At 49.7% G+C, this 26,905-nt stretch overlaps 1 protein-coding gene across 6 annotated transcripts in view; it reads left to right on the top strand.

Moving 5' to 3' along the window:
- The window catches only part of Jade1 (jade family PHD finger 1), a 65,375-nt gene that overhangs the window by 12,518 nt on the left and 25,952 nt on the right, over positions 1–26,905 (top strand). For 4 of the 6 annotated variants that reach the window (XM_028895061.2, XM_028895060.2, XM_037206569.1 and 1 more), the window contains exons 2-4: positions 12,871–12,948; positions 22,782–22,867; positions 25,470–25,627. In XM_028895061.2, the coding sequence (XP_028750894.1) occupies positions 12,897–12,948; positions 22,782–22,867; positions 25,470–25,627 (296 nt within the window). In that variant the 5' untranslated portion in view covers positions 12,871–12,896. Of the gene's footprint in view, positions 1–12,870; positions 12,949–22,781; positions 22,869–25,467; positions 25,628–26,905 lie in introns of all 6 variants that reach the window. The other 2 variants (XM_037206568.1, XM_037206567.1) reach the window with 1 other exon arrangement.

Below are 26,905 nucleotides of genomic sequence, written 5' to 3' on the forward strand. Positions count from 1 at the left end.
AGATGGCATGGAGAGGCTTGGCTTGATAGACGCACTGAGCATCCTAAAGGCCTCCCTTGCCCGGGGGCTCTCACCTGAGGAAACTGGCGCTGTGCACAGTGTTCTCTCCTTGCTCCCTTCCTTTCCCTCATGGCACTGGAGATTGCTTGGGAGTCCTCACTTCTTCAGAAAGCATATGGGCCTCATAACAAACAACATTAATGAGCGAAGTAGTTTCATTGTAATTCCTTGTTTCCCTGAAAGTTTGCTGTGTAAACTTATTTCCTCCCTTTTCAGGCTCTTGCAGCATTCTGACCATGCATCTAGAAGTTTAGGGCTGGATGAACACCTCAGTGGGACAGTGCTTTTCCTAGTGTGGCGTGACTCTAGGCTCAGCAAGGGAGTGTGAAATGTGGGTGGCTGCTGTGTTCGATAACTACTGTGTGGCTGTTTGATTTCTTTTTCCCCTGTGCTGGGCATTGGACCCAAGGCCTTGTGAATGCTAGGTGGTAAGTACTCTACCACTGAAACCTTCCCAGCCCCTGCTACTTTTATGTTTGCGGAATGTATCTTGCACTGAGATTTTGTTGAAAGTGTCTTGTCATTTCTTGGACATTTTTCTGAATGAAGTTAGGCCTGTCAAGTAGGTGTATGTTTTGACTTGGGGGGGCGGTCGGTTGGTGGCACAGCTGGGGAGGTATTCTGCTTTCTAAATGCAGGCTTGGCCCTAAAGGCCCTTTGGCCTGCACCTGACTGTGACACTCAGATTTAGCAGGGTCTGTGTCAGACATGAACACCAGACCTTTTCAAGCCCAGGACTTGAGTGATGACGGGGGAGTTTCTACTCAACCCCAGCAGCAGAAGTGAAAACACTAGCCTTGGAACGGACCGCTGGGCCCCGGGGGAGGGGCTGCACATTTTCATCTTGGACTCCTTTATTAGCACTAGACCAGTGGTAGGCACTGTGCATTCAACAGATGTTCAGAGACCAGTTTGGGAAGAGCCCCTGGGCATCTTGTGGTCTAAGCAGGTGTTCTACCTCTGAACTAAAACCACAGCCCCAACAGCAACCACACTTCCCTCTGGACCTGTCTTTATTTGCCTTGTTGCTTTAGGCTCTTCAGGTAGAGACACAGTCAAGTGACTGAGACTGTTGAAGTCTCTTTATTCTTCGATGACTTTGCAGTTTGCTGCTGGGGGTGGAACTCAGAGCCTCACACATACTAAGTAAGCACTCATCGCGTCACTGAGCCCCACCTCCGCCTGTCCTTTAAGTTGGGGTTCTAACTTTGGGTTCTCTGGGGCTATTTGCTGAGGAAATTAAGCCACAGTTTGCTCTCGTTGAATGCACTCAGTTGGAGTAACTGAAGCAATACCAAGTGTCGGATATGCGGAGTTTCCTTAACCGAGACAGTTTCTGCACAGTTGTTGAAGTGAAGGCTCCGGGGTGGGGTGGGGGGAGAATTCAGGCTGAGGAGCACATCGAGTCGTTTTTATTCCTTCCTACTCCAGGGTGACAGAGCAAGAAATAGAGCCAGCTTAGCGGCTTCTTGAGGCTGCAGTGCCTGGTTTGCGTCTATTCAGCGCGCTCAGACGAAGTTTAAATTTTCTCCGTTGCGCAAGGCTCTCTTTCCAAGCCCGGGCTCCGGGGCTGGTGGCTGGTACCTGGTGGCCTCCAGAGTCCCCCGAGAGGGTAGGAAGCACAGACTTGTGCATGTTCTCTTTGGAGCTCAAGGTCCCTTTCTGCGTTTGAACTCTGGTGACTTTGTAAAGGTTTCTCTCCCTCCCTCTGCCTTCTGTCGTTGTATTGCTATCTGTCTGGAGCGCTTGCTTTTCTGTTGGCAGGAAAATCAGAGAAGCGGTTTGTGGGAGGTTTTTCGTTACAGAGGGTCCACTGGTTCCCAGCAGGAGCCTGCAGGTTGGCCTTTGTGAGAAATTCACAGCATTCTGGATGGCACCTGTGTCTCAGCTGCTCACCACATCCTCGTGTTTGTTTCTTGCCTGTGTTAGTCCAGGACTTCTTATGGACTGAGCATGTTGGGCCCCAGGATCTGGTAATTGATTCCTCTAGCCAGACATACCCCGTGTTATAGACATCACGTTGCCAGCCTGCTGATGGACGGGAAGGGCCAGTCAGAACTTTGGTGAAAGGGCAGGGAATCGGCACTCTAGGTTCTGTGGGCCAGCTTGGCCACCGCGGCTACCGCGCAGCTGTGTGAGAACGGCATGTGGACAGCAATTTGAATCTTGTATCATTTCCCCTTCACTGTTTCAGGTATCTGAAAACAACCCATAATCGAAGCTCTACAACAGGCTGGTGACCTCTTGCCTCACACTAAGACAGTGTTACCTGTCACCTAACACCCACAAAGCCCTGAGTTTGGTCCCAGCACCACATAAAAGTAGGCATGATGGTATGTGCCTGTAATCTCAACATTCAGGAGGTGGAAGCAGGGGCATTAGAAGTTCAAGGTCATCTGAGGCTAAGGGAGTTGGAGACCATTCTGGCATATAGGAGACTGTCTTAAAAAAGTTTGATAAATAGAGAGGCGGTCCTTCTTTCTTTCTTTCTCTGTCACCTGTCAATCAATCATCTTCAACCTTAAATGACTTTATTGTGTAATTTCAGACTGGAGTAACACTCCATTCCATAGTATGGAATCAGTGTACTAGAGTTGTGGTTTTAGGCTCCCTCTTGAGGGATGCTGTATGCCTACATAGTCACCTGTGTGAATAAGGGGTCCCGAGTGAGCACAGACACTCAGATTGGCTTCCTCTGGAGACGGAGGTGATGCCAAGCTGAGTGCATGTGTCCTGCCAAGCGGTCTGTGCCTGCTGCTCTGAGGGCTGGCTTCCTGTGGTGGCTAGGGCTGTGGAACTTCTAATGTACTCTTCCAGCTCTGCCTTGGTCTGCTCCGCTGGGCGGAAAGGCAGTGGCAGCCACCTTTCCCTTAGCTTGCCCAGAGCCATGCTTCATTTGACAGATTGCTGTTTGCATTGCACGCTGCTGGTCTGCCCCCTGATAACACAGTGTGGCTTCGGTCTTCTAGAGAGCCTGTTCTCAACCCAGCAGCCCTCCAGGAATCTGGGAAGCCCAGGGTCCAGGACCCTCCAACCTGGTGAGGGGGCTTTGGTTCAGCTTGTGCCCTCGCCCTGTGAGTTTTCTCTATGCTGCTGGCCCTCTCCAGGATTCCACGTGCTCTCTCTAAAGTTGGGACAGTGCCCCCCATTTTTTAATCTCCGGGGTCCGCTTCAGCTCTGCAGTTACGGCTTTACGGTTTTTGTTTGGGAACTTTCCTGTAGCTGTGTAGTTGTGTTAGGCCTTCTGCTTGAGCCTCATGCTTTGCAGACCTTCTGCGAGGTTTTCAGACCATCTGATGTTTCTGCAGCCATCTCAGCACGGCGTGCGATTGCGATGAAATGTTTGTTCTCACGTGGAACTTGTGATGTGACGTGCGTGTTCGCGAAGTGTGCTGTCTGGGTCTTGGGACACACACACTGCGAGTTTTTCTTGCTTTCTTTAGGATAGTGCTGTAAGGTTTTTTGGTGCCTTAACATGGTTAGTGGTAAATGATCGCTTTTGACAATTGGCTCTAATCAAGGACCAAAGTTCCTTAAAAGCAGCTGCATGTCAATCTGCACAGCATAATTGTCATTAGTTGTTCGAGCCTGGTTTCTGCAAAGGCTGCTTTGTATAACCCCAGTAAGAACATCTGTTTGAGCATTTAAAAATCTTTAAGTTACCCCGTACCTACTGTATCTCTTGCCTTACTCCACTGAGGGTGGAGTAGTGGGTTTGGAATCCTTCCCTACCCTTACCTTGGTTCATTCATTCTTTGCTTAAAACGTGATTCTTTGATCTCCTGGTGTGATAGAACCTGGTTCAGAGACCTCAAGGCAGAATGGAATGGTAGCTTCTGAATGCTTTGGGAAATCAGCTTTTCTCCTGTGTCTTTCTTCCAGGAGCTCTCGAGGGAAGTCTGTAGTGCCCCGTCTGAGGCAGGGCGTGCATGTGTGCTTTCTGTCTAGAGCATGACTGACCACTGCCCCCTTCCTCAGAACCACCGTGGCCCTTTTCCATTTCCCCGAAGTTGCCCTGGAGTATAGAGTATTGTCTGAATCCCTTGCCCTCCTCCCGTATGTAAGCGGCCTCTTTCTTGTTGGAATTTTTATCCCCGTAGCTTGCCTGCTTAAAGTCTGTATGGGCACATCCTTCCATATGTGAGCACGTCTCACAGGAAGGGATTCCCTGTGGACGGAAATAGGACTGGGACCGGTGAGGCCAGGGTGACTACTGATGCTGTTTGGCTTTGCATTCATCTACTTGCGTGTTAAATGGGGTTAAGATATATCATGGCACCAAGGCACCCGTGACCCACAGGGCTCCTGTCACAGCTGCTCTTACTCAGTTACCTCCCCCCCCCCTTTAGTTTTGTTTGTATAGCCCAGGAGGCCAACCTGGAACTCCACTTTATGTAGCCCAGGCTGGCCTTAAACTCCCGTCTCCTTGTTTGAAAGTCCTTTCTTGGCCTGCTTTGGTTCAGAGTCTCAATTGAGTGCTCTGTCATAGACCAGGGGTTTAAAGGATTGTCTTAGGTGTAAGCAGTGATTGAATCATTTATAAATTGGCAAGTGGGAGCAGCTTGTGATTTGTTCTGGAGCACTCATTTATACATTCCTCAAGATTCTCCTCCCAGCTGCTTTTCCTGGCTTTTAAAACCCGAGTTCAAGCTACCAAAGAATCCACGTGAGCTGGTGTTTACAGCTCCGGGGTGGTGGTAATGTTTGAGACACCGGATATAAGAGTGGGTACTTGCTCAGTTGTCCGAGTTCTCTTTCCAAGGATGCATTTATTGCTGACATCAACTCCACTGCAAGGCCCGATGGTAGCTTGGGCAGCATTTTCTTTAAAGTTTCATGCATGACATGCATTCTAAAAAGCTCATTTATTTTTGTAGAAATACTTAGATTGCAGTGCCTGCAAGTTTAACTGGGGTCTAGTTAACTTCCTGATTGTTTTTGAATTAGGTAGAGCTAGATGTGCTATAGCTTCGCCTTTTGGTTAAAAATGGCAAATGTGGTGTGAGCTGTTGGCACCATTAAACTGAGCATATGGATTAATTTTGGTAATTTGGGTATTTTATGTTCTTTTGCTTTAAAAATTAAGATCAGATACCACTTGATTTTTTTTCACATTAATTTAGGGACAGGCAGACAGGTTTCACTGTGTACTTCTGGTTGCTTGGAAAGCTGTACCCTCTTCAGAACAAAAGGTGGCCCAGGAGGAGAACACAGAAGTAATCTGTTGGGGGCTCATTGTTCAACTTGAGAGTCAGTTGTCAAGTAATCCTGAAATGTGTGAATGTGGCTAACAGAGTAGTTGACATGATTTCAGCTTTGTGTAAGGCCACCTGGTGTTTGAAAGCACATTCCTTAGGAGAGTATGTTTTAGTGACAGGATGGAAGGACACCAATAAGTTTCACACTAGCATAACAGATGGTACTCCAGTGAAAGGTCAGTTAGATACCCGAGTGGTGAGTAAGGCGAGCAAGCCTGTGAGCATAGGCCACGACCATGTGAAGGAACTCAGCCCTTTATCCAGGAGGTAATCTCAGTACATCATCCTGAACTGGGTGATATGATGGCTAAGGAAGTGTGTGGAGGTTTTAATTGAGTACCTTCTGGAACTTCTTGCCAGTGACATAAATAACAATGGAGACGTAGTGCATAAAATTGACACTTTGAGGAAAAAGGCAGCCTTTTTGCATATGAGCCATAAGATAGTAAAATCACTGGGGTGTGATCCGTATTAGAACTGTGGAGTTTATGGTCTGATAAATGGTCCCTGCCTGTTCCAGTCCTGGCTGGTCTGTCTCTTCTGTGAGTCCCTTTCCCAGGAATAGTGTTGAATAAACACCCTCCGCATTCTTAATCGTGGGTAAAATTCCTCCTCCTCTTTCCCCAGGGCCACACTGGGGCCACTGAACTCAGTGACTCGAGTGAGTTCTGGATCTATTTTAGGGCGGGTCAGTCAGCTGCTGGCCCTTTCATCTCACTGCTTGGCCACTTCCTCAGTTTCAGTCAGAGGAATGCTCTCACTGTACAGACAGTAGCTTCCAAAGTCTCCCCATCCAGGAAGGCAGCAGTCACAGCTTGTTCACACTGGAGCATCCTCCCTCCTTGGTGCAGTTTTGAGTTGATATGTAGGTAATAACTGCTTTAGTCCACCTGAAAGAGAGGGTTGAGTGTGTTTTGTCCTCTGAACTCTTGCCACAGCTGGCCAGATGTCTTGGCCGATCTCACCCTGCAGTGAACAGAGATGCCAGATGGCTGTTTAGTGGTAAAGCCAGGTCTTTGGCCAGCTACCTCTCCTTAGCTCTCTAAGAAGGACCAATGATGTTCTCACTGAAACCCGACTTCCCGGTGCTCTTCAGGAAATTCAGTCCGCAGTGCCCACTACCCAGAACTTCATCCAGCTGCCGTCTTTCTCACAGCAGGTAGACTCTCTGGGCTCCTGGACATTGGATTCCTTTAAGTCAGGTTTGGTGGCATTGTTAAAAAAGTCACTGTTCTGCAGAAACTGTAATCCTCGGGGGCACTCTGTAGGGAGCGCAGAGGAACACCATAGGCTGGTCGGCAGTTACTCTTTGACCTCAGAGTGCTCTGGTCCTGCCTCTCTGTCCTTGTCAGTGTGTTAAAGGAAGAGATCTTGAGGGAGTAGGGGAGGAAAGGCCAATGGAATACATGTCCCATGAAAGCAGAAATGGAGACTGTTTGGGGGGGGGGACCAGCAAGAGGAGGCCATTGGGGCGCAAATAAAAACAAAGCATAGCAACATAAGTATGGAAGGGCCATAATGTAACCCATTGCTCTGTATGCTAAATTAAAAAAAAAAAACTGCTTAAAACACAGAAAGATAGGCTGGGTGGTGGTGGTACACACCTTTAATCCCAGCAGAGGCAGGCGGGTATCTGGGAGTTAGAAGCCTGGTCTACAGAGAGAGTTCCAGGACAGACAGCCAGGGCTACGAAGAAAAACCCTGTCTTGAAAAACCAAACCAACCAAACAAACAAACCCACCAAAAGATAAATGGGGGATGGCTCAGTGCTTTAGAGCACTGGCTTCTTCTCCAGGAGACCCAGGTTTAATTCTCAGACGCGCAAGGCTGCTCACAAGTGTCTGTAACTCCAGTTCCAAGCAGATCTGACACCCTCTTCTGGTCTCCTCAGCCACCAGACACACAAGCAGCGGTGCACAGACATACATGTCAGCCAGACACCACACACATGAAGTAAAAACGGAGAGTTCCGCTGAGTCAGTCCAGTAAAAGTCACCTGCCCTTATGTTCGGGCACTAGCTGGCCTGGCTGGGCTTTTGAGCTAAGCTTACCAAGTCGATTTAACTAGAAGCCCTTTCCGGAAGTTCCCTCAGAGGCCTTGGCACGGATCCTTCCTTGTTACTCCACTGGACTGTGTGCTGCTCTGGCCTTGACCGCATCTTCTTCTCTCACTGCAGTACTAGCTGGTCCCTTCACAGTCTGCCATGGTCATCTGCTTGGAAGAGATTCCCCTTAATGTCTTTTCTTTTCCATTATTATTATGGTTACTTTTTTTTTTAATTACAGGTGTGTATGTTCATGTGTCTGTGTGTGCATGTGTGTGTGTGTGTGTGTGTGTGTGTGTGTACATACAGTGCCTGCATGTGTGTGCTAGTTCTTTTCATCCACCATGTACGTTCTGGGCTTCAAACTCAGGCCTCTTAGGACTTGGTGGCAAGTGCCTTTACTTGATGAATTATCTTTTTTTTTTTTTTTTTTTTTCGAGACAGGGTTTCTCTGTGTAGCTTTGCGCCTTTCCTGGGACTCACTTGGTAGCCCAGGCTGGCCTCGAACTCACAGAGATCCACCTGGCTCTGCTTCCCGAGTGCTGGGATTAAAGGCGTGCGCACACGCGGCTTGATGAATTATCTTGATGGCCCCAAGTGTGTTTTTTTGAGAGAGGATCTCCGTATTGAGCTCTGACTGGCCTTAAGCTTGGAATCCTGCACCTGCCTCCTGAGTGCCTGGGATTACATGCATGTGCCACCGTGTCCTGCTCGTTAACTGTTCAAGTAAATAATGATCTTGCACAGCAACTTAACAAGATCCAAAAGAGGAAAATTATGGAGCTGAGTGGTGCAGGGTGGGCTGCATGGAATTAGATGGAGGGTGATGTTGACGTCTTTGAACTTGGCCCTGGGGAAGAGGGCAGCAGAGCGGCACCCTTGCCCCGGCTGAGACCTGGGACCCAGATGGCCCATCCAAGGTGCTGTCTTGGGGTTTCTTAGGATGGATGCTTGGGTACAGCTGGGAAGGGTCTGAGAAGCCAGGTTTATTTCCTCCAGGACAGGTTGCAATTTGGCCTTCAGTGTGGACTGGAGAGGGAGGTTTGTTGGTCTTGAGGACATCTGAGGGGCGCTTCCTTTCCTGTCATTGGTTGTGGGGAGGGAATCGAGGTGTTTTAGTCTCTTTCCTGTTGCTACAGTAGAATACCTGAGGCTGGGTAAGTCAAGGGCAGTAGATGTTTATTTATTTAACTTCTGGTTTGGGAGGCTGCAAAGTCCAAGAATGAGGGGCTGCATCTGGAGAGGGCCTTCCTAAAAAGGTAGAAGATAGTTCATGGTGAGTGAGCCGAACTGGCCAAGTTCACTTCTGTGATACCCAGCGTGGATGTAGAAGAAGTATTCATCCAGTCATGAGGGTTCTGCCTCGGAATATCTCCCATGAATCCCCACCTCTCCACACTCCCTCAGACATGTTTTCTTTTTCAGGGATGAATTCAAACCATAATAGTGGTCGAAGACTAAATCCATAATAGGGGGATTTGACAGTTACACAATGTCAATCATTAAACTCTGGCAATCACATATAAATAAGAAGAAATATCTAGGAGCTGTTGCCATGGCTTAATTGTTAACAGCACTGGCTGCTCTTTCAGAGGACCTGGGCTTGAATTCCAGCACCCACATGGTGGCTCACAGTTGTTTATAACTCCAGGCCCAGGGGACCCCATGTCCTCTCTCATGATCTCCTCAGGCACCAGGCATGCACGTGGTGCACACTCATATATGCAGACAACACACCCATACACACTAAATGAAAAAAGAAAAAAGGATTTCTACGGTAAAGGAAAACACCAAAGTCTTGAGTATGGAGAGGGTGTCCCGAGTCATATGTAGAGATGTGCTTTCTGGCTACTTCACCTTGGTGGCGCTCCTTGACTCTTTGAACCTTCAGGGTTCATATAGACTCTTGTGTTCACCACTGTTGAGCACTAGGGATGCTGGATCTCTGTTGTGTGCCTGTATTCATTGAGTAGGCCAGAAGCTCCCGAAGCCCGGCCCCGCCTGTTCAGGTCTTTGTGGGTGCCTCGCCTGCTGTTAGGTGTCTCAGCTGCCTTCTCTAGAGTGGTGTGTGTGAGTAGCCCTTTCAATTGATTATCACTTAGCTCCCTACCATCTGTGTAGGTAGCAATCAGCCAGTGCTCCCGAAGTCAGGGATAGTGACGCAGAGGCTCCTTCTGACTCTGTCTGGCTTTTAGTGGACAGATGCTTGCAACCTGTAAGTCCCCTGTGTGTGTTAAAGATAGTAACTCACACTTTGATTTTTCTGATACAGTAAGTAACCCTGGGTGAGATAAATCAGCCTGATGTCAAGGTTGAAGTACATTAGAGCCACAGAGGAGGGGAGTTTGCTGAACATTAACCCCCACCCCGCCACCCACAGGAAGAGCACACTGTTCTCAGCTCTATCACCCAGGGTCTTTCAGGGCGGACAAGAATGGACTTCACGAGAAGGAAAATACTAATTTTACTTGTACTTCAGAATATCAGTCTCGCTTGGGGGTTTGTCTGAAAGCTGGGAGGAAGGCATCTACATGGGCAGGGATTCCGAGTTCCAAGCCATTCTGTTTAGGGAAAAGAATTGAGTCAAGAGGGGGCAAGCCCTGCTTCCTTGTTCAGCAGGCAAGGTCTCTGGGCTTCTCTTCTGCTCCCGAGATGGTGAACGTCCTTCAGGCTGGGCCGCATCGCACTGTTACCTAAGGAATTCCTCTTTAGGTGGTAATTTTCAATTTTTAGAAAACTCCTTCTAACCTATGAGGCTTTGTAGAACTGAAGCTGGTGTGAGGAATGAGAGGTGTTTCCTCTTTTCTCTGTGCCCCAGGGGAGCAGGGGTGTCTTTCGAAGGTTGGAAGAGGGTGTGGCTGTCAGCACACACAGGTGGCAGGGGAACCCGTCATTGCAAGTGGGGAGTGTGTGTGTGTGTGTGTGTGTGTGTGTGTGTGTGTGTGTGTGTGAGCCATGGGAACTTAGGGCACAAGTGGTCAGGTTGTAGGTTGCTGAGTGTCGGGAGTTATGGGTGAGATATCTCTGGGGAGGATGAATGGGTGGATCTTGGGATAGTGGCGGCCCATTCTGTGAATGGAGCTGTAGCCCACAGATCGTGTCTCTGGAGGTGGCTGTTGGCTCCATTTGGACTCCTGGTGGTGACAGTAAATTCCTTTACTGGTGTGTGACTGCACATGTGTGCCTTTGAGCTGTTGTTTGTTGGCGACAGGGTTTCTCACTGACTGGCCTACCAGGGGGTCCCGTGGGGTCTTGCTGTCTGCCCACAGTGCTGGGGTTACAAGTGAACCCTGCCTTCTAATGTGGGTTGTGGGTATTGAAATGATGTTTGCACTTTTGCTACAAACACTCTATCAGCTAAGCCATGTGTCTCCGAAGTCCCCTTTGACTGGTCTAGAGAATCGGTTGGTAAAGAAAAGCCCACAGACTTTAAATTGGGTGGATTTCTCTGGAGGATCATATAAAACATTGCATTAAAGTTCAGGAGTCTAAATATCTGAGTGAATCATGTGGGTCCATTATTCCAGAAGGGGAAACATACTGCCCTGTACTATGGCTCTGAGAAACTCAATACCCACTCACGGTCACTTAGTGGTAGCCTGTGAATTGTTGACAACAGAAGTCTCAGGAATAAAGGCAAATAAACTTCATTTGTGTGCGTGTGTGTGTGTGTGTGTGTGTGTGCGCGCGTGCGTGCGCGCGTGCGTGCGTGCTGTATGTCACGTTAAAAAAAAGTGAAGACACTCCAAAGGTATTAGATATGGAGATAATAAACTATTGTATTATTAAGAGATTTATTTTTAATTATGTGTCTGTGTGTGGCTATTAGCACATGAGTGCATGTGCCCAAAAAGGCTGGAGCCAGAGTTACAGATGATAGTGAGCAGCCCCTGGTGGGTTCTGGGAACCAAATTCTGCTCCTGTGCAAGAGCAGTATGTACTTCCTCACAGAGCTTTTCTCCAGCTCCTCAGATGCTGTTCTTTAAAAAGAGCAAACATTTTTAAAGGACTAAATAAAGGAAACGGGGGTTTGGACTTTGAGGGAGGCAAGTTGTAGGAAGTTGACCTTGAAGTTTGAATTAATGGTAATTGAGGGTTGTGCATAATTAAGAACTGTATGGTCGGACACCTTTATAAGTGAATTTCCTTTGTAAGGGAATTTATGTCTTGCTGTTGGTCAGGGAGGGAGAAAGAGACTCAAAATAACCCTTAGACCAGAGTGGCCTCTTTCAGCCCCCCACAGTCTGGTGTTTTCTGCCTCTTGACTGCCCTTTTACAGGTCTGTTCAGAGTAGAGCTTTGGGTTTTTAATCAGCACATTGCTGTGGGGTGTTGGCTGTCCACACTGCTCCTCTTTACTGAGTGTTCACTGGAAACAGACCTCATTACACATGTGGTGATGCCCGCAAAGGTTGGTGGGATGGCTAGGTGAAGGGCTACCATTCTTCCGGCTTGAAAAGCTCTCCATTTTTGGGGGGAGTCATTGATCTGGCAGTAAGATCATGGCCCCACAGGTGCTAAGCCAGTCAGTAATTTTAGTTTTGAAAAGCTTTTTACTTTTGTTGAAACAGTGTTGATTTCTCTGTACAGGTTCAGTAACTGTCCCTGTAGTCTCTGGCCGCTACCCTCTTTCGTAAAGGCAGTCTTTTTCTTAACTGAGATGTGCTGGAGCCCTTTACTGAGCTATCTGGAGGCCTGGCTGGGTGGGCTGGGTTTTTTTTTTTTTTTTTTTTGTGTGTGTGTGTGTGTGTGTGTGTGTGTACACACGCGCGCACACTGCCTGATTTTTTTTTTTAAGTTGAATTTGTTCATGCTTGCCCTGAAAAGATTTGGGTAATAAGGAGTGTGAGTTTACTCTCCAGAGTGACCTTGGAGAAGTCACTGTAAAGGGACAGAAGGGGAGGGTCTGGATCAGCGTTCCTGTAGTCCCCTCTAGTTCTAGCTGTGGACCTCTGAGGGGTGGGAGAGTGGCGCCTGTGTCTCCCCGTTACCCCACTGGTTCTTTCTAGAGCCACAGGTTGTTACTTAGTTCATCTTAGCAAAATTTGGGGCTCGTTTGCACAGAATTTGCCGAAGAAGCCGAAGGATGCCCAGTGCAGTGTGTCTGAGGCAGCCCCAGCCCCAGCCCCGCCCCCAACATGCACATCTGCATGGGGCTGTCTGGGGAGGGAGCACTGCTCCTTGCTGTGGACTCTTCTCTGCAGTCCTCCCTGCCAGGGCCCAGGAGACTCTGGAGTAGTTGTAGTGATGTCTGGGGACTGTGGAGGGAAGGGTGGCACCTTTGGGGGACCTGCCCACATGTGACTTCACCCCTCCCCCGACTCTTAACCTGGTCTGTTAATGATTTCAGCTAATTATGTGTCTTTGGTCTTTTCACTGTTTGCAATTCAAATGCTCCTTGAGGCCCTGTGTTTGCTTTTGTTTGCGGCATCCTGGCTGCCATCTGAAGCACAACTTGATGACCGCCTGTTACCGGCTTGGGTTAAGTGCTGTCTCATTGCTTTGCAGGCTGCCTGCTGTCTCCCGGGGAGATCATGAAACGAGGTCGCCTTCCCAGCAGCAGCGAGGATTCTGACGGCAATGGCAGTAAGTCCTGGTTGTTGTTCTCGGAGGAGCCTGCTGGGGTTTGGGTCTGTGCGACAACAGGATGTTCCAGTATAATGCTGTAAATAGCCAGGGCCTTCTGCATGCCAGGCAGGTCGGAGAAAGGCAGGGCCTGGAGAACACCTCTGAGTGCCATACTGCAGGACTGTAACCAGATCTTTGCCGGCAAGGTTGGCTGCAGGCAGGCCTGCTGCAGGCTCCCTGTGTGTTACTACTCAGGGAGAAGAATTCCGGTCCAAGAGCCACCAGTGTGCCTGTTTTCATTAAACATCATTTATGGCACCTCACATTGCTCTCTATGAAGAGGGAACTTAATTCAAGCCAGGTAATTATTAACTAGCTCAACCTGCCTGGGGCTCCGAGGGCAGATGGAGGACTGCCTAGTGTGATGTGAGGGTACCAAGTCCAGGATCTTCAGAGATGGCACATGAGTCCCTGTCCTGTCCCGGGTTTAATACCGTCACTGTCTGCGTCTCAGCTCTCTGGCAACCTCAGATTTTCATAGTGCAGCTGAGAAGCAGGGGTTAGTTGGCTTCCAGGCAGTCAAAATAAATGTCACACGGTGTCTGTGTTAAGGAGCTAACAGACTGCCGAGAGAAGCGCTCCCTGCAGACTGCAGAAGGGAATTTTGTACCTAGCTCAGTGCCTGCACTCTAGCCCATTAGCTTAGGTTTGACATTACACATTAAACTCTGGAAGCCTTGAAAGAAAGCTTGCTGTGCTGGGAGGCGGGAAGGGAGCCAGGCCTGCTTTCTAGGCACTTTGCCTCAGACATTAAGAACAGCTCTGATGTGAACACAGCTATCATGACGTGCTGTAGAAGTGGGATGTAGGAACTCAAGAGAGGAGGTCTGGGGAGAACCAGGCAGGAGGCGGTGTTTGGGCAGTCCCAGGGATGAAAAGCTTTGGGCACATAGGGTTGTTTGGCTGCCTGATGTCTCAGGCGGTCAGCATGGGTTTGGTTATGCTGCTGTGGGGGCCACGTGGACAGCCACGGACAAGGTGGGAGCGCTACAAACCAGCCATGCAGATTTTGACTGTCCGAGCTGTGGGAAGACATGGAGCAGTGGGTATAGAACCGAGCGAGAGTGATGGTGGGCCGGTGTGGAGCTGAGCTGTGGCCAGATGTGACAGCTGGGTGAGAGACTCAAGGGAGCTCCTGTGAAGGGGAAGTGGGGATCAGGGGAGGCAGGAAGTTGTCTCCAAAGGAGGGTTTTTCTCTTATTTCCTAGGGGGCCATTGAGGTTTCCACCATACATGCAGGCAGGTAAAGCCACCTGTGTGAGCTTGGGAACACCAAGTTGGGTGGGAGGCCCTTGACTCCTGCTTTTTAGTTTTCTGGCAAAAGTTTGGTGTTTTTTTCTTTGACTGTCTGTGACGCCTATCAAAGTGCCTTAACCTGCCCCTGTCGCCTTTTGTACACGACTTTGTCCTGAAGCTTTTTTTTTTTTTTTTTTTTGAAAGTTGGTCTTTTTTACGTTTAGGAAGTTCCCCCTGCAAGTGTGTCCAGGGCTGGCAGAGTGGTCGAGGCATTCGCTGCCAAGCTGGGCAGCCCATGTTCCATCACTCAGACCCAAATGGAGAACCCATCCCTGCACCTTGTCCTCTGACCTCCACACGTGTGCTGTGGCAGGTGGCTGTGCATGTACACACACACACACACACACACACACACACACACTCAGAAATGTCCATGCCCGAACCTTGGCTGGGATAGGCCATTTTCTTCCTCCTGCTGTGTTCCTGTCTGTTCATCTGGGAGTTTCTAAGGTAGGATGCGATCAAGCACCGCTCTTGCCTGCACACGGGACTCTGATGGTGGTTGTGGGGAATAGAAATGACAGTTGCTAGGTCACCTGTAATTTTGCCATACAGTTGGTTCAGTACAGAAGCTGGTGGTGCTTTATGACCACCTGGTCAGGCTTGGTGACTTGGTAATTATGGTGAATGGTGATAGTGGTGAGCAAGTAGCTCTTCCTAAATGCCAGGTCCTCCGGCAGTGTCTGCATAGTTCAGCTCTGGACTCTTCCCTCTTTCCCTAGCAGCTAGTTCATGATGTAGGCCTCTGCCACTAAGCCAGTAATTGCATTGGGACCCCTCCCCTTGTGTACACTCGGGTCTGGGGGTGGTAGTGGCATCTTGTGCTCTTGCAGGGAGGTCCACACCTGTGATAGCTTTCCATGTCCTGAGTCTTGTTTACAACAAGGGTCTGTGCAATGGCCTCCTCCCAGCCTCTCCAGCCTGCAGGCCTGACTGGGATTTTGGCAGGATGTCCAAGTGGAGGAGAGGCAGCTGTAGACGTCAGCATGGGGCCACAGCACCAGCCACGGGCGGAGCTGGGCCTGCTGGCTTCTGAGTCTGGAGCCCGTCGCTTGGTGTTCTGGCCTGGCCCAGGGGAATAGCAGTGTGGTATTTACAGTTGGGGATGGCTGGGCCTTTTCTGGGCCAGGAGTGAGCCCTCATCCACTGTAGTTCAGCGTTGTTGGTCTTCCTCCAGCCGCCCTGGAGGCCCAGCCCTGCAGTTGGATGGAATAGTGCTGGGGAGTTTGTAGGCAGGGTCTGTAATTGCTGGGCTCTTGGGACTGGTAACCCAGCCAAAGTCTGAAGTTATACCCTGTGCCTGGGTGTGGCCCGGGGAAGCAAGGCCTTAGCTTCCTGCTTCCCCCAGGGTCCTTGGTCCGTAGGAGCCTGACAAAGGTGGGAATAGGGTCCACCAGATAGTTTTCTTATTTCTAAAGATTTCAGTCTATCTGCAAAGACTAATTAGAAAAACGTCCCCTTTTGGGTAGGAATATTATTGGTTGTCTGAGGCTAACTATAGTTCTGATCTATATCCATCCTTACATATTTTCCCTACAAAAGTTAGAGAAGTTCAATACTGTTTAAGGAGTACTGTCAAACCTGCTTTTCACAAGGTGGGAATAGATTGGACGATGGAGGTTGGCTGCAGGAGCTGTAGCAGGTGTTAGGGTCTCCTCCCAGCACGGACAGCAGGTTGATCTGATGCTGTTGGGTAATTTCAGTTGAGAATTTATGTGGCCATTGCTTTATTTGTCCAGGGCAGTGTGCTAGGTCTGCAGTCTGATGCTGTGACACTGGCCCATGGCACTCAGTATTGCTAGACCTATGTTACATGTTAAGTCGTTTTACTTGTAAGGGCAGAAGCATGTCTCCGACATGGAGAGTGACCATTGGGTTGGTGGGGAGGGCTTTCATAGTCTGTTTTATGGTGGTGTGAACAGAGTCTCTGGTTCCAGAACCTTTCTTGCACAGAACCTTTCTGCTACCTTTTATTTTTGGTGGTAGTGGTAGGGCCTAACTCACAGTCGGAACAGCTTATTACACGCAACTGATCTAAAACTGGGGGGTGGCGTGCAATGTGCATTAGATTACTCCTGAGGCTTTCCCCTTGTTTTATCTCCAGGGCAGGCCAGCAGGGCTATTTTTAATGTTTCAAAGGGGGGGTGTGCTGGCCGTGTCTGGCAGGAGCAGAAGGGGCTTGGTGCCTGCCTAGGCAGGGCCCACTGCCTGCTGTGATCTTGGAGCCTTTTGTAACTGTGCTGGCCCCAAATGTTCTGTCCTGGTGGAAGCTGGGGATAGTGAAAAAGACAGACTCTCCCTCCCATTCTTTTCCGTGTCTGAGATAGTTTAACAAAACTTTTTCCTTGGACAGTGTGCACATAGAGATTTTAAGTCAGATTTGCCAGTAGAGAGGACTTAGCTTTAGGAACCACTTCCTTACCAGGGAGTGACCATCATTTTAGATGTTATTGTCAAGATCATTTCTTCTTGCTGAAGGCAAGCAGAAAAGGGAGCCAAAGTTGACTTACTGTGTCTTTATTTTGAGACTGGGTCTCAGGCTGCCCAAGCTGCCCTCAAACTCTGTGTTGGGAGGATGACCTGAACTCCTGGTCCTCCTGACCGCAGCTCCCCAGTGCTGGGATGGTGGGGTGAAGATGCCCCAGCGGTCAGCTGTTGGACACCGCCTCAGCGAAGTCACTGCAGGGTTTGGCAAATGCCCTGTCTTGCCTGTAGCATGAGTTACCTGCAGACTTTGAGGCTTCTCATTTCCCGGTTGGTACCCCCCCCCCTTCTGAAAAGTATTTTGAACAGTATTTTATGCCATAACCGTTTAATTATTGAGGAATGTAAAGAATTACTGTTACTCTTTCTAGGTTTTTGAGACTGGGTCTTGCTACCCCACTCAAGCTGGCCTGGAGCTTCAGACCCTCCTGCTTTAGTCCCGTGGTGCTAGGACAGCGGAGCACCACATACCAGCTCCAGAGCTGCTGTTGCTTTGGGGGTATTGTAGGAGTGTCCTGGTGATAGCTTCATCAGGTACCGTCAGTCCCACCCCAGGCCTGGAGGGCACAGGGGAGGCTGCTGCCGTACTACTGGCCAGCTAGTGGCTTGGGTCCTTTTGACTTTCAGAAAGTGGTCGATGGACAGGCGTTCCTCAGGACCTGCTGCGAATGGTGTCTCCTTTTCTGGGAGATCAGAGACATCTTTGTCTTAGGTCAAACAGGAGTGTGTCCCTGCACCTGCCGTTGCAGCTCTAGGCTTTCTGTGATAGTTTCCGTAGAGCAACACTCGGTGACTCTTCTGAACGACACTTTAAGTAGACCATTTATCTGCTTTTCAAAAATCTATTTACTGAGGGTATGCGCTCTCTCTCTCTCTCTCTCTCTCTCTCTCTCCCCCCCCCCCCCCCCCCCCGTGTGTGTGTGTACTGACTGGGTTGTGCTCTTACAAACTCTGTGCCTGTGCTTGCGTATTCTCTGTGAGACAGCGACTTGTGTTGAACAGGAAGGTCAGAAGGAAGAGGCCTCAAGCAGAGATACTGGGGCAGGGAGGTTCGCTGGGGTCCCCACCCAAGTCAAGGGTTCCTGTGTGGAAGGTGGCTGGAGTCTTTCTTACTGAGAATGGTGTGCTGTGTTAGTGGTGATTGCCTTCTCATAGTTTCCTGATGGGTAAGTTATGTACAGCAAGCTGCACATATTCCAAGTGTGTACTTTGAGAGGTTTAGCCATGTTTACATGAATTATGTCATCAAAATCAAAATAATCTGTCCCTGCGACGCTGCCCCAGGCAGCCACTGATCTGCTGTCAGTATAGATTAGACTTCATTTTCCTGGACTTCACATCAGTGCGATGTACCTTTTTCTGGTCTGGCTTCTTTCACTCTGTGTAATTATTTCAGTATTTATCCGTGGTACATGAAGCAAGTGTTTCTCACCCATCTGCTTATAATGTGTTCCTTTTTATTGCTGGCTAGTGTTTCATTGAAGGGATGTGTCATAATTTATTTATCCCTTTTCAGTCTGGTGGTGGATTTTTAGGTTGTTTCTGGGTTTATTTATTTTTATTTTTGGGGATCATAATATATTTACACCATTTGTCCTTTCCCTTGTCTTCCCTCCAACCTGCCCATGTCCCCCTGCTCCCCGCTGTCTCTCAAATTCATGGCCTCCTTTTCTTTAGTGTATGTGTGTGTGTGTGTGTGTGTGTGTGTGTGTGTGTGTGTGTGTGTTTCTAAGTGTACAAACATAACCTGCTCAGTCTTTATAATATGAACTTCTCTGTGTGATGTTTTCAGGGCTGACCATTTGGTATAGGATACTCAGTTGGTGTTCTCTTCGCTGGGGAAGCCTGTTTCTACTGCTCTATAAATTCCCTAGTTACCTGCAAATCCTCCTCTGGGGTTGAGGCCTCCTGCTCTTTCCCCATCCACTTGGACATGTCTCTTGTCCTTGTTCAGCTCATGATTTAGAGTTTAGATTGTCATGTGTGACACAGGAGACAATCTCAGAGTGAACTCCCTGGTCCTCTCTCTCCCACCATCTCTGCCCTCTCCCCCACCGTCTCTGCCCTCCCTCTCCCCCACTGTCTCTGCCCTCCCTCTCCCCCACCGTCTCTGCCCTCTCCCCCACCGTCTCTGCCCTCCCTCTCTCCCACCGTCTCTGCCCTCTCCCCCACCGTCTCTGCCCTCCCTCTCCCCCACCATCTCTGCCCTCCCTCTCCCCCACCGTCTCTGCCCTCCCTCTCTCCCACCATCTCTCCTCCCTCTCCCCCACCGTCTCTGCCCTCCCTCTCCCCCACCATCTCTGCCCTCCCTCTCCCCCACCGTCTCTGCCCTCCCTCTCCCCCACCATCTCTGCCCTCTCTCCCACAGTGTTCCCTGAGGCTTAGGTGCTGGAATTGTAGATTTATCAGTTGGGACTGGGCTCCACAGCTCTGCATTTTGATTGGTTGTGGTTTTCTGTCCTGGTCTTTGTTGCAAAGAGGTGTTTCCTTGACGAGGGGTGAGCACTACTGGTTTTTAGTTGTATTGTATGTTGTATTGTGAGCTACTGAAAATATTGTGTCAGTGATAATTTGAATTAAGTTCTTTCTCAGTCTTCCCTTCTGCAAATGGGATAGTCTGTTTCTTGTTCTCATTCTTGTATGATATTGATTGACACCAGATACACTAAGAGGATCCAACTGCTTAAAATGGGGTATCAGGCTGGAGTTACTTCTTGCTAATATGGGGTACCAGGCTTATAGCAGCCTTGGGTGTCTGTTTTTTAAAAAATGAGGTACAAGCAGATTTTCAACATCTGCAGTTTCCTAGTATCATTGCGTTCTAAGCCCACACAATGACAAACTTCAGTGGAAGCTTGGACGGCTTGGGAGGGGTCCCTATATCCCGAGAAGACACCGAGGACCATGAAACCCAAGAATGGACAAATAGTTCATCTGCTTCAACTCTGGAAGCCTAGGGCCTCTTCACTTCCTGTCTTACAACCATGTTTAAAGTACAGCAAAGGAATGATTCTTTCTAAAGCTTTTGCTTTGGTTCTATTCCTGACATATAACTCTTTCCAGAGTAATTTAAAGTCAAGGGTTTAGGCTGGGCTCAAATACTTGCCCCACATTCAGGGCCTGGGCTCCACCCCAGAACCACCCAGAACAGCTGAAGGGACCATCAGTCTCTGCCCATCTCTTGGACCTTCTAGGAATCCCACGCATACATGTGATCCCCTTTACAGTCTGTGGACCTACTAAGGTGTGGCTTCCTAAACAGTGAATTGTGGGTTCTTTAAAATGTTTTCCTTTTTTTAAGTGTTTATTTTATTTGTATGGTTCTTCTGTCTGTGTACTACATGTATGCCTGCCAGAAGAGGACATCAAAGCCCCTGGAACTGGAGTTCCAGATGGTTATGACCCATCATGTGGGTGCTGGGAATTGAATCTGGGTCCTTCAAGAACATCAAGTGTTCTTAACCCCTGAGCAATCTCTCCAGCCCTTAATCAGTGAGTTGTCACCCCACAAGTAACTGAATGTGGGGCCATGAAACATTTGGCAACAGTAAAAGGTTTTTAAATGTGCAATGACAGAAAAATAAAAGAAAGCGAAAGAAAAAAATCAAAATATTGAGCAAACTGAAAATGTAGATTCTCAGTGTTGCGGCATACCAAATATTCAACCAAAATTTAATTCTTTACATAAAAAGTAGCACATTCATTTTATTAGTATGCAGATTTGCTTTAGTCAATAAATAGAGAAAAGGGTGTATACTAATGGGTGTTTTTAAGCTGAATTTCTTTAGTTTATAGTTGGTAAATGTTTGATTTTTTTTAATGCCTATTTTATATACCTGTATATACTTAGGGTTGTGGGTGGGAAGGTGTACGAATCCATATGCTAGAGGAAGGCCCTGGTCCACAGGGAGTCCTCTGTGGACTTGAGGAACAACCACCCAGGCACTTCTTTCTGCTCTGTGGTGAGCAGACTTAGAATTTCTGCAGTCTGCCTCATTGGCAGGGTGCTCACACTAGTGTGTGTGTGTGTGTGTGTGTGTGTGTGTGTGTGTGTGTGTGTGTGTGTTCGTTCCCATTCAGTTTTAATCTGAGTACCATTATTGCTGTGGAGTTGGGACTGGAGCCTGGGGCCTGGAGAATGCTAGGCAAGCACTGCGCACTAGGCTACCCACCAGCCCCGCTTCTGCTCCCCACTTCCTGCTCAACCAGAGAGTCTTCTGAAGCAGTCACAGGAATATCACGAGTCACCTATAAGGACTTGCATTCCACAGAAGGGACAGCAGCTAGATGCCTTAGTAAAGGGCCTCGGACTGCTACTCAAGGGTAGCTCAGTGGCCTTCCTAGCCAGAGCCCACACTCTCCGTTAGTTGTGGGCATTAAGAACTGGATGAGAGGCAAATGTAAAGGATCTGTCCGAAGTCTGCCTCTGTGCCTGTTGATTCTGCCGTGATAAGGGCTTGAGTGACAGGTGATTTTGCTGGTAAAATGGTGGCCTTCTTTGGCTTTTGTTTTTGAACATTGTGGGGTTTTGCCAGTTTCTGAGAAATGATAAGGTAGGTAGATGTTCTGTGCCTGGATGTTGAAGTTATAGACAGAAGGCTGAAAGGAGTTATCAACAAGTTAGGCAGAAAGTGGAGGAGGTTGGGATCGCTGTTTCTGTTCTGGTTGCAGTGTGTGCCCACGGAGCCAAGGCCACTGTGCTTGTCCACCTGACAGACAGGTAGGAAGCAGGGGCAGTGGCGGCGTGGGCCAGAGGAACTAGTGTTCTGAGGCTTTGGAAGGTTGGCATAGGACTTGGCCATTGACTGGCTGTGTTCTGAGCAGGAAGGAGGACAGTCCGGATAACTTGTGGGCTTCTGACCTCAAGTAGAAAAGGTGGTGGACTCGTCTCAGGAGGGATAGAAGAGATCGAAGTAGTTCAAGCGGAGCCTGGACTTGGTTTTTATGTTGCAGAGTTGGCAGACCTTAGACTGATTGAGAAGTTGGTGTCTACCACCAGGGTGATGCTGGGTCTACAGTGAGTCCAGAGGGAACTTAGTCTAGGAAGGTAGCTCTCACAGGCTTGCCTGGGTGTTCTGCTTAGAGACTCAGCTACATAGGAGCTGTTTGGAAATGGAGAAGCCCAGAGAAGAAGGACCCTGGGAAGGAAGGCAGTGTGGGCATTTCAGGCAGGAGGAGCTCTCAGTGTTACAGAGAAGTTTCAGGCCCCCAGAATGCTCAGTCTGCTCAGTCTGGGTGGCACTTAGGAATCCTGGGTTTCCAGAAACCATTGGAGGGGGTTGGAGCATTTCCGGAAAGAGGCGCAGTAGATGATGTTAAAGCTGTGCAGGTTCTCTGCTCTTTAGGGAATGCTAAATTTCTAGGCCTTGTGGAGACTTTTTTTTTTATGTTTTGGGCATGGCCTTAGGTTGAGCCCAGTGATCCTGGCATTGGACACTCTGCTGAAGACTTAGGGAATGTTTTCTTGTTTGCTGTACCAGTGTGGTACAGCCCCCACCCCTGGAGCGTGCTGTGGTGCTCTCTCTTTTGTGTGCTGTACATGAGGCAGAGCACCCCGCACACAGGAGCCTGCTGTGACTGACTGCCTTAGGTGTGTTTGGAAATGACAGGAAGGAACTGTGAGGGCCAGGAGACGGCATTGCAGGTTGTCACTGGAGGTTTATTGTGGGGGTAGGACCCCCCTCTTACACCTCCTTGACCTGCACAGTTTTTTCTTGTATGCTGTGTGTATGCATCTGTGTGAGGATGTGCTCACCTGTGTGGACAGATATGGAGACCAGAGGTTGATGATGGCATGGCTTCCACCTTCCTTCATTAATCCTGAAACCCAGCATTGCAGCTAGACTGGCTGGCTGGACCTGCTTGCACACACCACCATGGCAGCTTTTTCCTTGAGTGCTGGGGATCTGGACTCAGGTCCTCATGCTTCGGCAACTAGCACATCACCACTGAAACACTGACCCTGCGCGTGTTTTTTTTAATGGTTCCTGTTTGGCTCTTTGTTTCCTTAGGCTTGTCAACGACGTGGTCCCAGCATTCTCGATCCCAGCACGGGAGGAGCACCTGCTCTAGACATGAAGATCCAAAGCCTTCTGAGGTACTTCTGAATGCTTGCTTGCCTTGCTCATGTGTGCTGTGATATGTGTGCATGCAAACCTGCTGCCCACGTGCTTGCCTCATGCTATGCAGGTCTGGGCAAGTTGCTTAACCTCTGTGCCCCACTTTATACCCCAGGAAGATGGTGAGAAGCAGATGCGTGTCTCTTTGGAGTCTCCAGAGGAATAAGTGGGCTAATACATGTAGGTCATACATGCAAAGCATGGGGCACGTAGATAGTGAGCAGTGAATGTTAGCTATTATTATTAATTGTATTCTTTTTTCCTTTCCTGTTCCATCTTCGCTGGCTTCCACCAACTTTTCCTCTGGCCAGGAGGTGAGCGGGTTCAGCTGCTGCCAAGTCCTTGTCAGCCTCAAGTTAGTTTTAGCCATGAATTTGTGGCTTATTTGGCAACAACCCAATGTAATTCTGGAAGTTTTGTTTTGGGGATTATGCTTAGGCTTTCCCCCTCTTTCCCAGTTTGTTTCATATTTTATGTTTCTCAGGTGCCCCACATTTTGTTGTTCATTTTCCCTGCTAAAACTGCTTTTAGAGGTATCTCCCTGCTGGCCTTAGTTCGTTGGGGTCCCGACGTCCTGAGGTCTGTTTTCTCTACAACCTTCACTAGACTCTGAGGACTCAATGCCAGGTGTGTCAGCCTGTCACTGGTCTTCAGGGAGAGTTGGGGAAACTACTGTTGGCATCTGTCTCGCAGTTTGTGGGATGACCTCAGTTGGCTTATGGTGCCATGGCCGCACAGGGACAGGTGTTTCTCAGGGGCCCCTCCCAGGTTGCCCTCGGACACAGAGGGGTTTCTTGGTGATGGTAGATGCCTGTTCCAGGATCAGTTCTGTGGGCGGGTGTGGGAGATGCCGTGGGCCTTGTGCCCATTCCGGCCCTCAGTGCTCACTTCATTTTTATAGCATTGGAACATCTCTGCTGCTGTATTTACTCCTCTTATGAAATCCCGAGTTGCCCCGTAATTGCAACTGGACCTTTTTGATGTCCATACTGTATGGCTGTTACTTCAGCCTAGGAGTGTGAGGAGCCCTCCGAGCAGCAGGCGGCACTGTGCTCGCTCGGCCTGTGTACAGCACTCGGGTTATCAGTCCCTCTGCCCTTGTCTGCTCCGGCACCTGAGCTCTGGGCCAGAGCCTCTCCCAGGTCTGTAGGAATGAAGGTGCCTTTTATCATGTCCTTTCCCAGTCTCCTTTCTTTTCTTTGTTTTTTCTTTGTACAGCTTAGCTGGACTCTGTTTTACCAGATTTGCTTTGTGAGGGTATGGACTCTTGGCTTTGACCTTGAAGACCTTTCCCTTGGGGTAGGTGGTACTAGGCCTATCTCCAGGTCCAGGGGCTCTGTGTCTTGGGACCTTGTGTCCTGTGATCTTTGCATACCGTACATAGCCGGGGTGTTGCTTGATGGGCCTGTAGAAGTTAGGGGTGACATCCAGGAGGAAGGCCAGCATTGAAAAATGACAGCCAGAGGAGTGGACTTCTTTACTGAGACCCTACCTCACGCTTTCCTAAGACAGGGTTTGTCAGAGAGGCTGTCAACCTGAAAAGCCAGCAGACATGCAGTGTGACCCGTGCTTAGCAGCACCAGAAAGCTTCCTGTCCTGAGTGAGGGAGTGAGCCCTTGGCTGTGTCCATGGAGGACAGCCTACAGATTCAGGCTCATGCTGTGCCTGATGTACGGCAGGGCCTGCTCATGCCAAGGTCAGGGCTTCCTGGTGCACCCTCAGATGAGTGGTTGAGGATAAGGTTGGAGAGGGAAGCAGCTGAGCAGCCCTGGCTGCCAGACGGGGTGTGCTGTACTGATGGTCAGCCTTGTTGATGTGGATGCCGAGTGCCCATAGTCCACAGAGGAGCAGAGGCGCGGGCCGCCCTTCCTCACTGTCCCTTTCTTTGCTCTGTCTTAGGGTGGGCTGGGTGCTTTCTTGGTAGATGGACACGTGCATTGAATCCTGACTGCAGTGAAGACAGGGTTCTGTCTGTCCGCAGACACTGCCTCCTGGGTAGACGACAGGGCATCCTCTGACTGGGTACCAGAGTGACTGTTGCTTCCCTCCGAGATGTCTGCAGGCCTGCCTTTCTGCCTGGTGTTAGCAAACGTGGACCTTGCTCTCGCTAGCTGCCTGTTCTAAATGCTAGCTAGCACTTGAGAGTGTGGGCTGGCTGGCAAGTTAGTTTAGAAGATAGTGAGTGACCTCCACCGGGTAGTTCTAGGCTTTGCCTTGAGGTTAATTGGCTAATGAAGTTTTGTTTTTAAACATGGGCTCCAAAGGGCACCCCCGACTGACTCGTCATCATTCCCTGAAGGATTTCCAGCAGCCCTTGGTGAATTGAGAGGTCTTAAAGAGGGGAACAGTTGTGTTGATACAATCACTGCTGCCCCTGCTTGTGCTGACTGAGGGAGCTGGAGCCACCCCAGGCCCTGGCGAGGGAGAGGAGTGTCGGGAAGGAAGGGTTTCTGTAGTAGGGCTGACGTACTCTGTGTTGATACAGTGACCTTGTTATGGTAGCTCCATGGTTACCTTGCAGCTGCCAGTGCTCCGTAAGGACTGCAGATACAAATATCCTTGTCCCTCTCTTCCTCCCAGGTGTTTAGGACTGACCTGATCACTGCCATGAAGTTGCATGACTCCTACCAACTGAACCCCGATGAGTACTACGTGCTGGCCGACCCCTGGAGACAGGAATGGGAGAAAGGAGTCCAGGTGCCTGTGAGCCCAGGGACCATCCCGCAGCCCGTGGCCAGGTAGAGCTACCCTGAGGAGACACGTGCTTCTCTCCCCACCACTGCCTTTCCTTCCAGCAAGCCAGGAGGCGGAGAGGAGACAGGTCTTTAGTTAGTAGCGTGGTGACGTGAGACCTGACCAGAAGTGTGGTAGGAACACTTCAAGCACTGGGGAGGGTGAGTCAGGGCAGCGGGCTTCTGACTTCACGGGAGGCATTGCTCTCTTTCTGGAGATGAGAAGGCCCGAGGCATTTTAGGGAATGGCTGCCTGGGGCTGTTTCCCTCTATGTATTCCCTGGGACTCAGTGTGGCTTTGTGGGAGCACTGGTGGCCTGGGTAGTTCCCAGGCCAGCAGTGGCTGCTTTAGGAGATGACAGGGATGAGGAGACCTGCTGGACAGCGTCTTAGATGAGGAGTTTGTTTGGCTAGTTGTGCTGTGGACAGGCTCTTTCGGGAGGCTGGTGCTTCCCTTCGTTTCCTGCCACATCCCTTGCCGCTCACGGCATGTCCTCCCTGACGTTCCGCTGAGATGGGCTGTGGTGTGTTGGTACTTTTTTTACTCTGGTAGCCTTTTGGTGTAGTGTGTCCTTTGAGAGGTTGGAGTGCCCAGTAGCTCTGCTGGCACACCTGGCTTTGCTGCCCTGCTGTCCGCTGGCTCCTTGCGGTGTGAAATAGCCTCTTTTACCAAGGACAGGTACGGACCAAGTTCACCTCTTGACCCTTACTCCATGTCTCTCTAGACACTTGGCTGATTTGAGTGTCATCCTTTTGGGATATGTGAGGTGTATGGAATGCTGACGGGTGTTCAATTTGTATTACAGTCGACTGTGGCCGGGTAGGCATAGGCGACCCCCAGGCGTCACCTCGCGATGTGGGTCTTGGCCGGTGAAGCAGGGCTCATGGAGTGCAGGGTGTGTCTAGTCCTCTTTGACCCGCACTGGCAGGCTGTGAGTCCAGGAAGCCTGTGCTGGATGGTTCCGTGTAGTGCCGAGTCAGGATGGACATGCCTGGATAGACGGGAGCTTTTCACTCGACACCTGTTCTTGCTCAAGGAGGAGAAATAAGTCCCTTCAGCTTGCCCATCTCTGTCCCACAGATAAGTTCATCCCGTCAGTTGCAGGTTTAAACCTCTAAACTCTGGGCACCCTGCTGGCGTGAGTGCCCATGGTGGAAAGCAGCTGTGGAAGTGCTGTGACCTCAGCCTCTCCCGGCCAGAACCCGCGCTCCTCCGCGGAGCGGGTGTGCTTTTTGGCACTGCCCACCAGCTTGGCTAGGGTGATGTTGGAAAGCACTTCTCCG

This window comes from Peromyscus leucopus, chromosome 6, assembly GCF_004664715.2.
Source record: "Peromyscus leucopus breed LL Stock chromosome 6, UCI_PerLeu_2.1, whole genome shotgun sequence".
In the NCBI taxonomy this organism is placed as follows: domain Eukaryota; kingdom Metazoa; phylum Chordata; class Mammalia; order Rodentia; family Cricetidae; genus Peromyscus; species Peromyscus leucopus.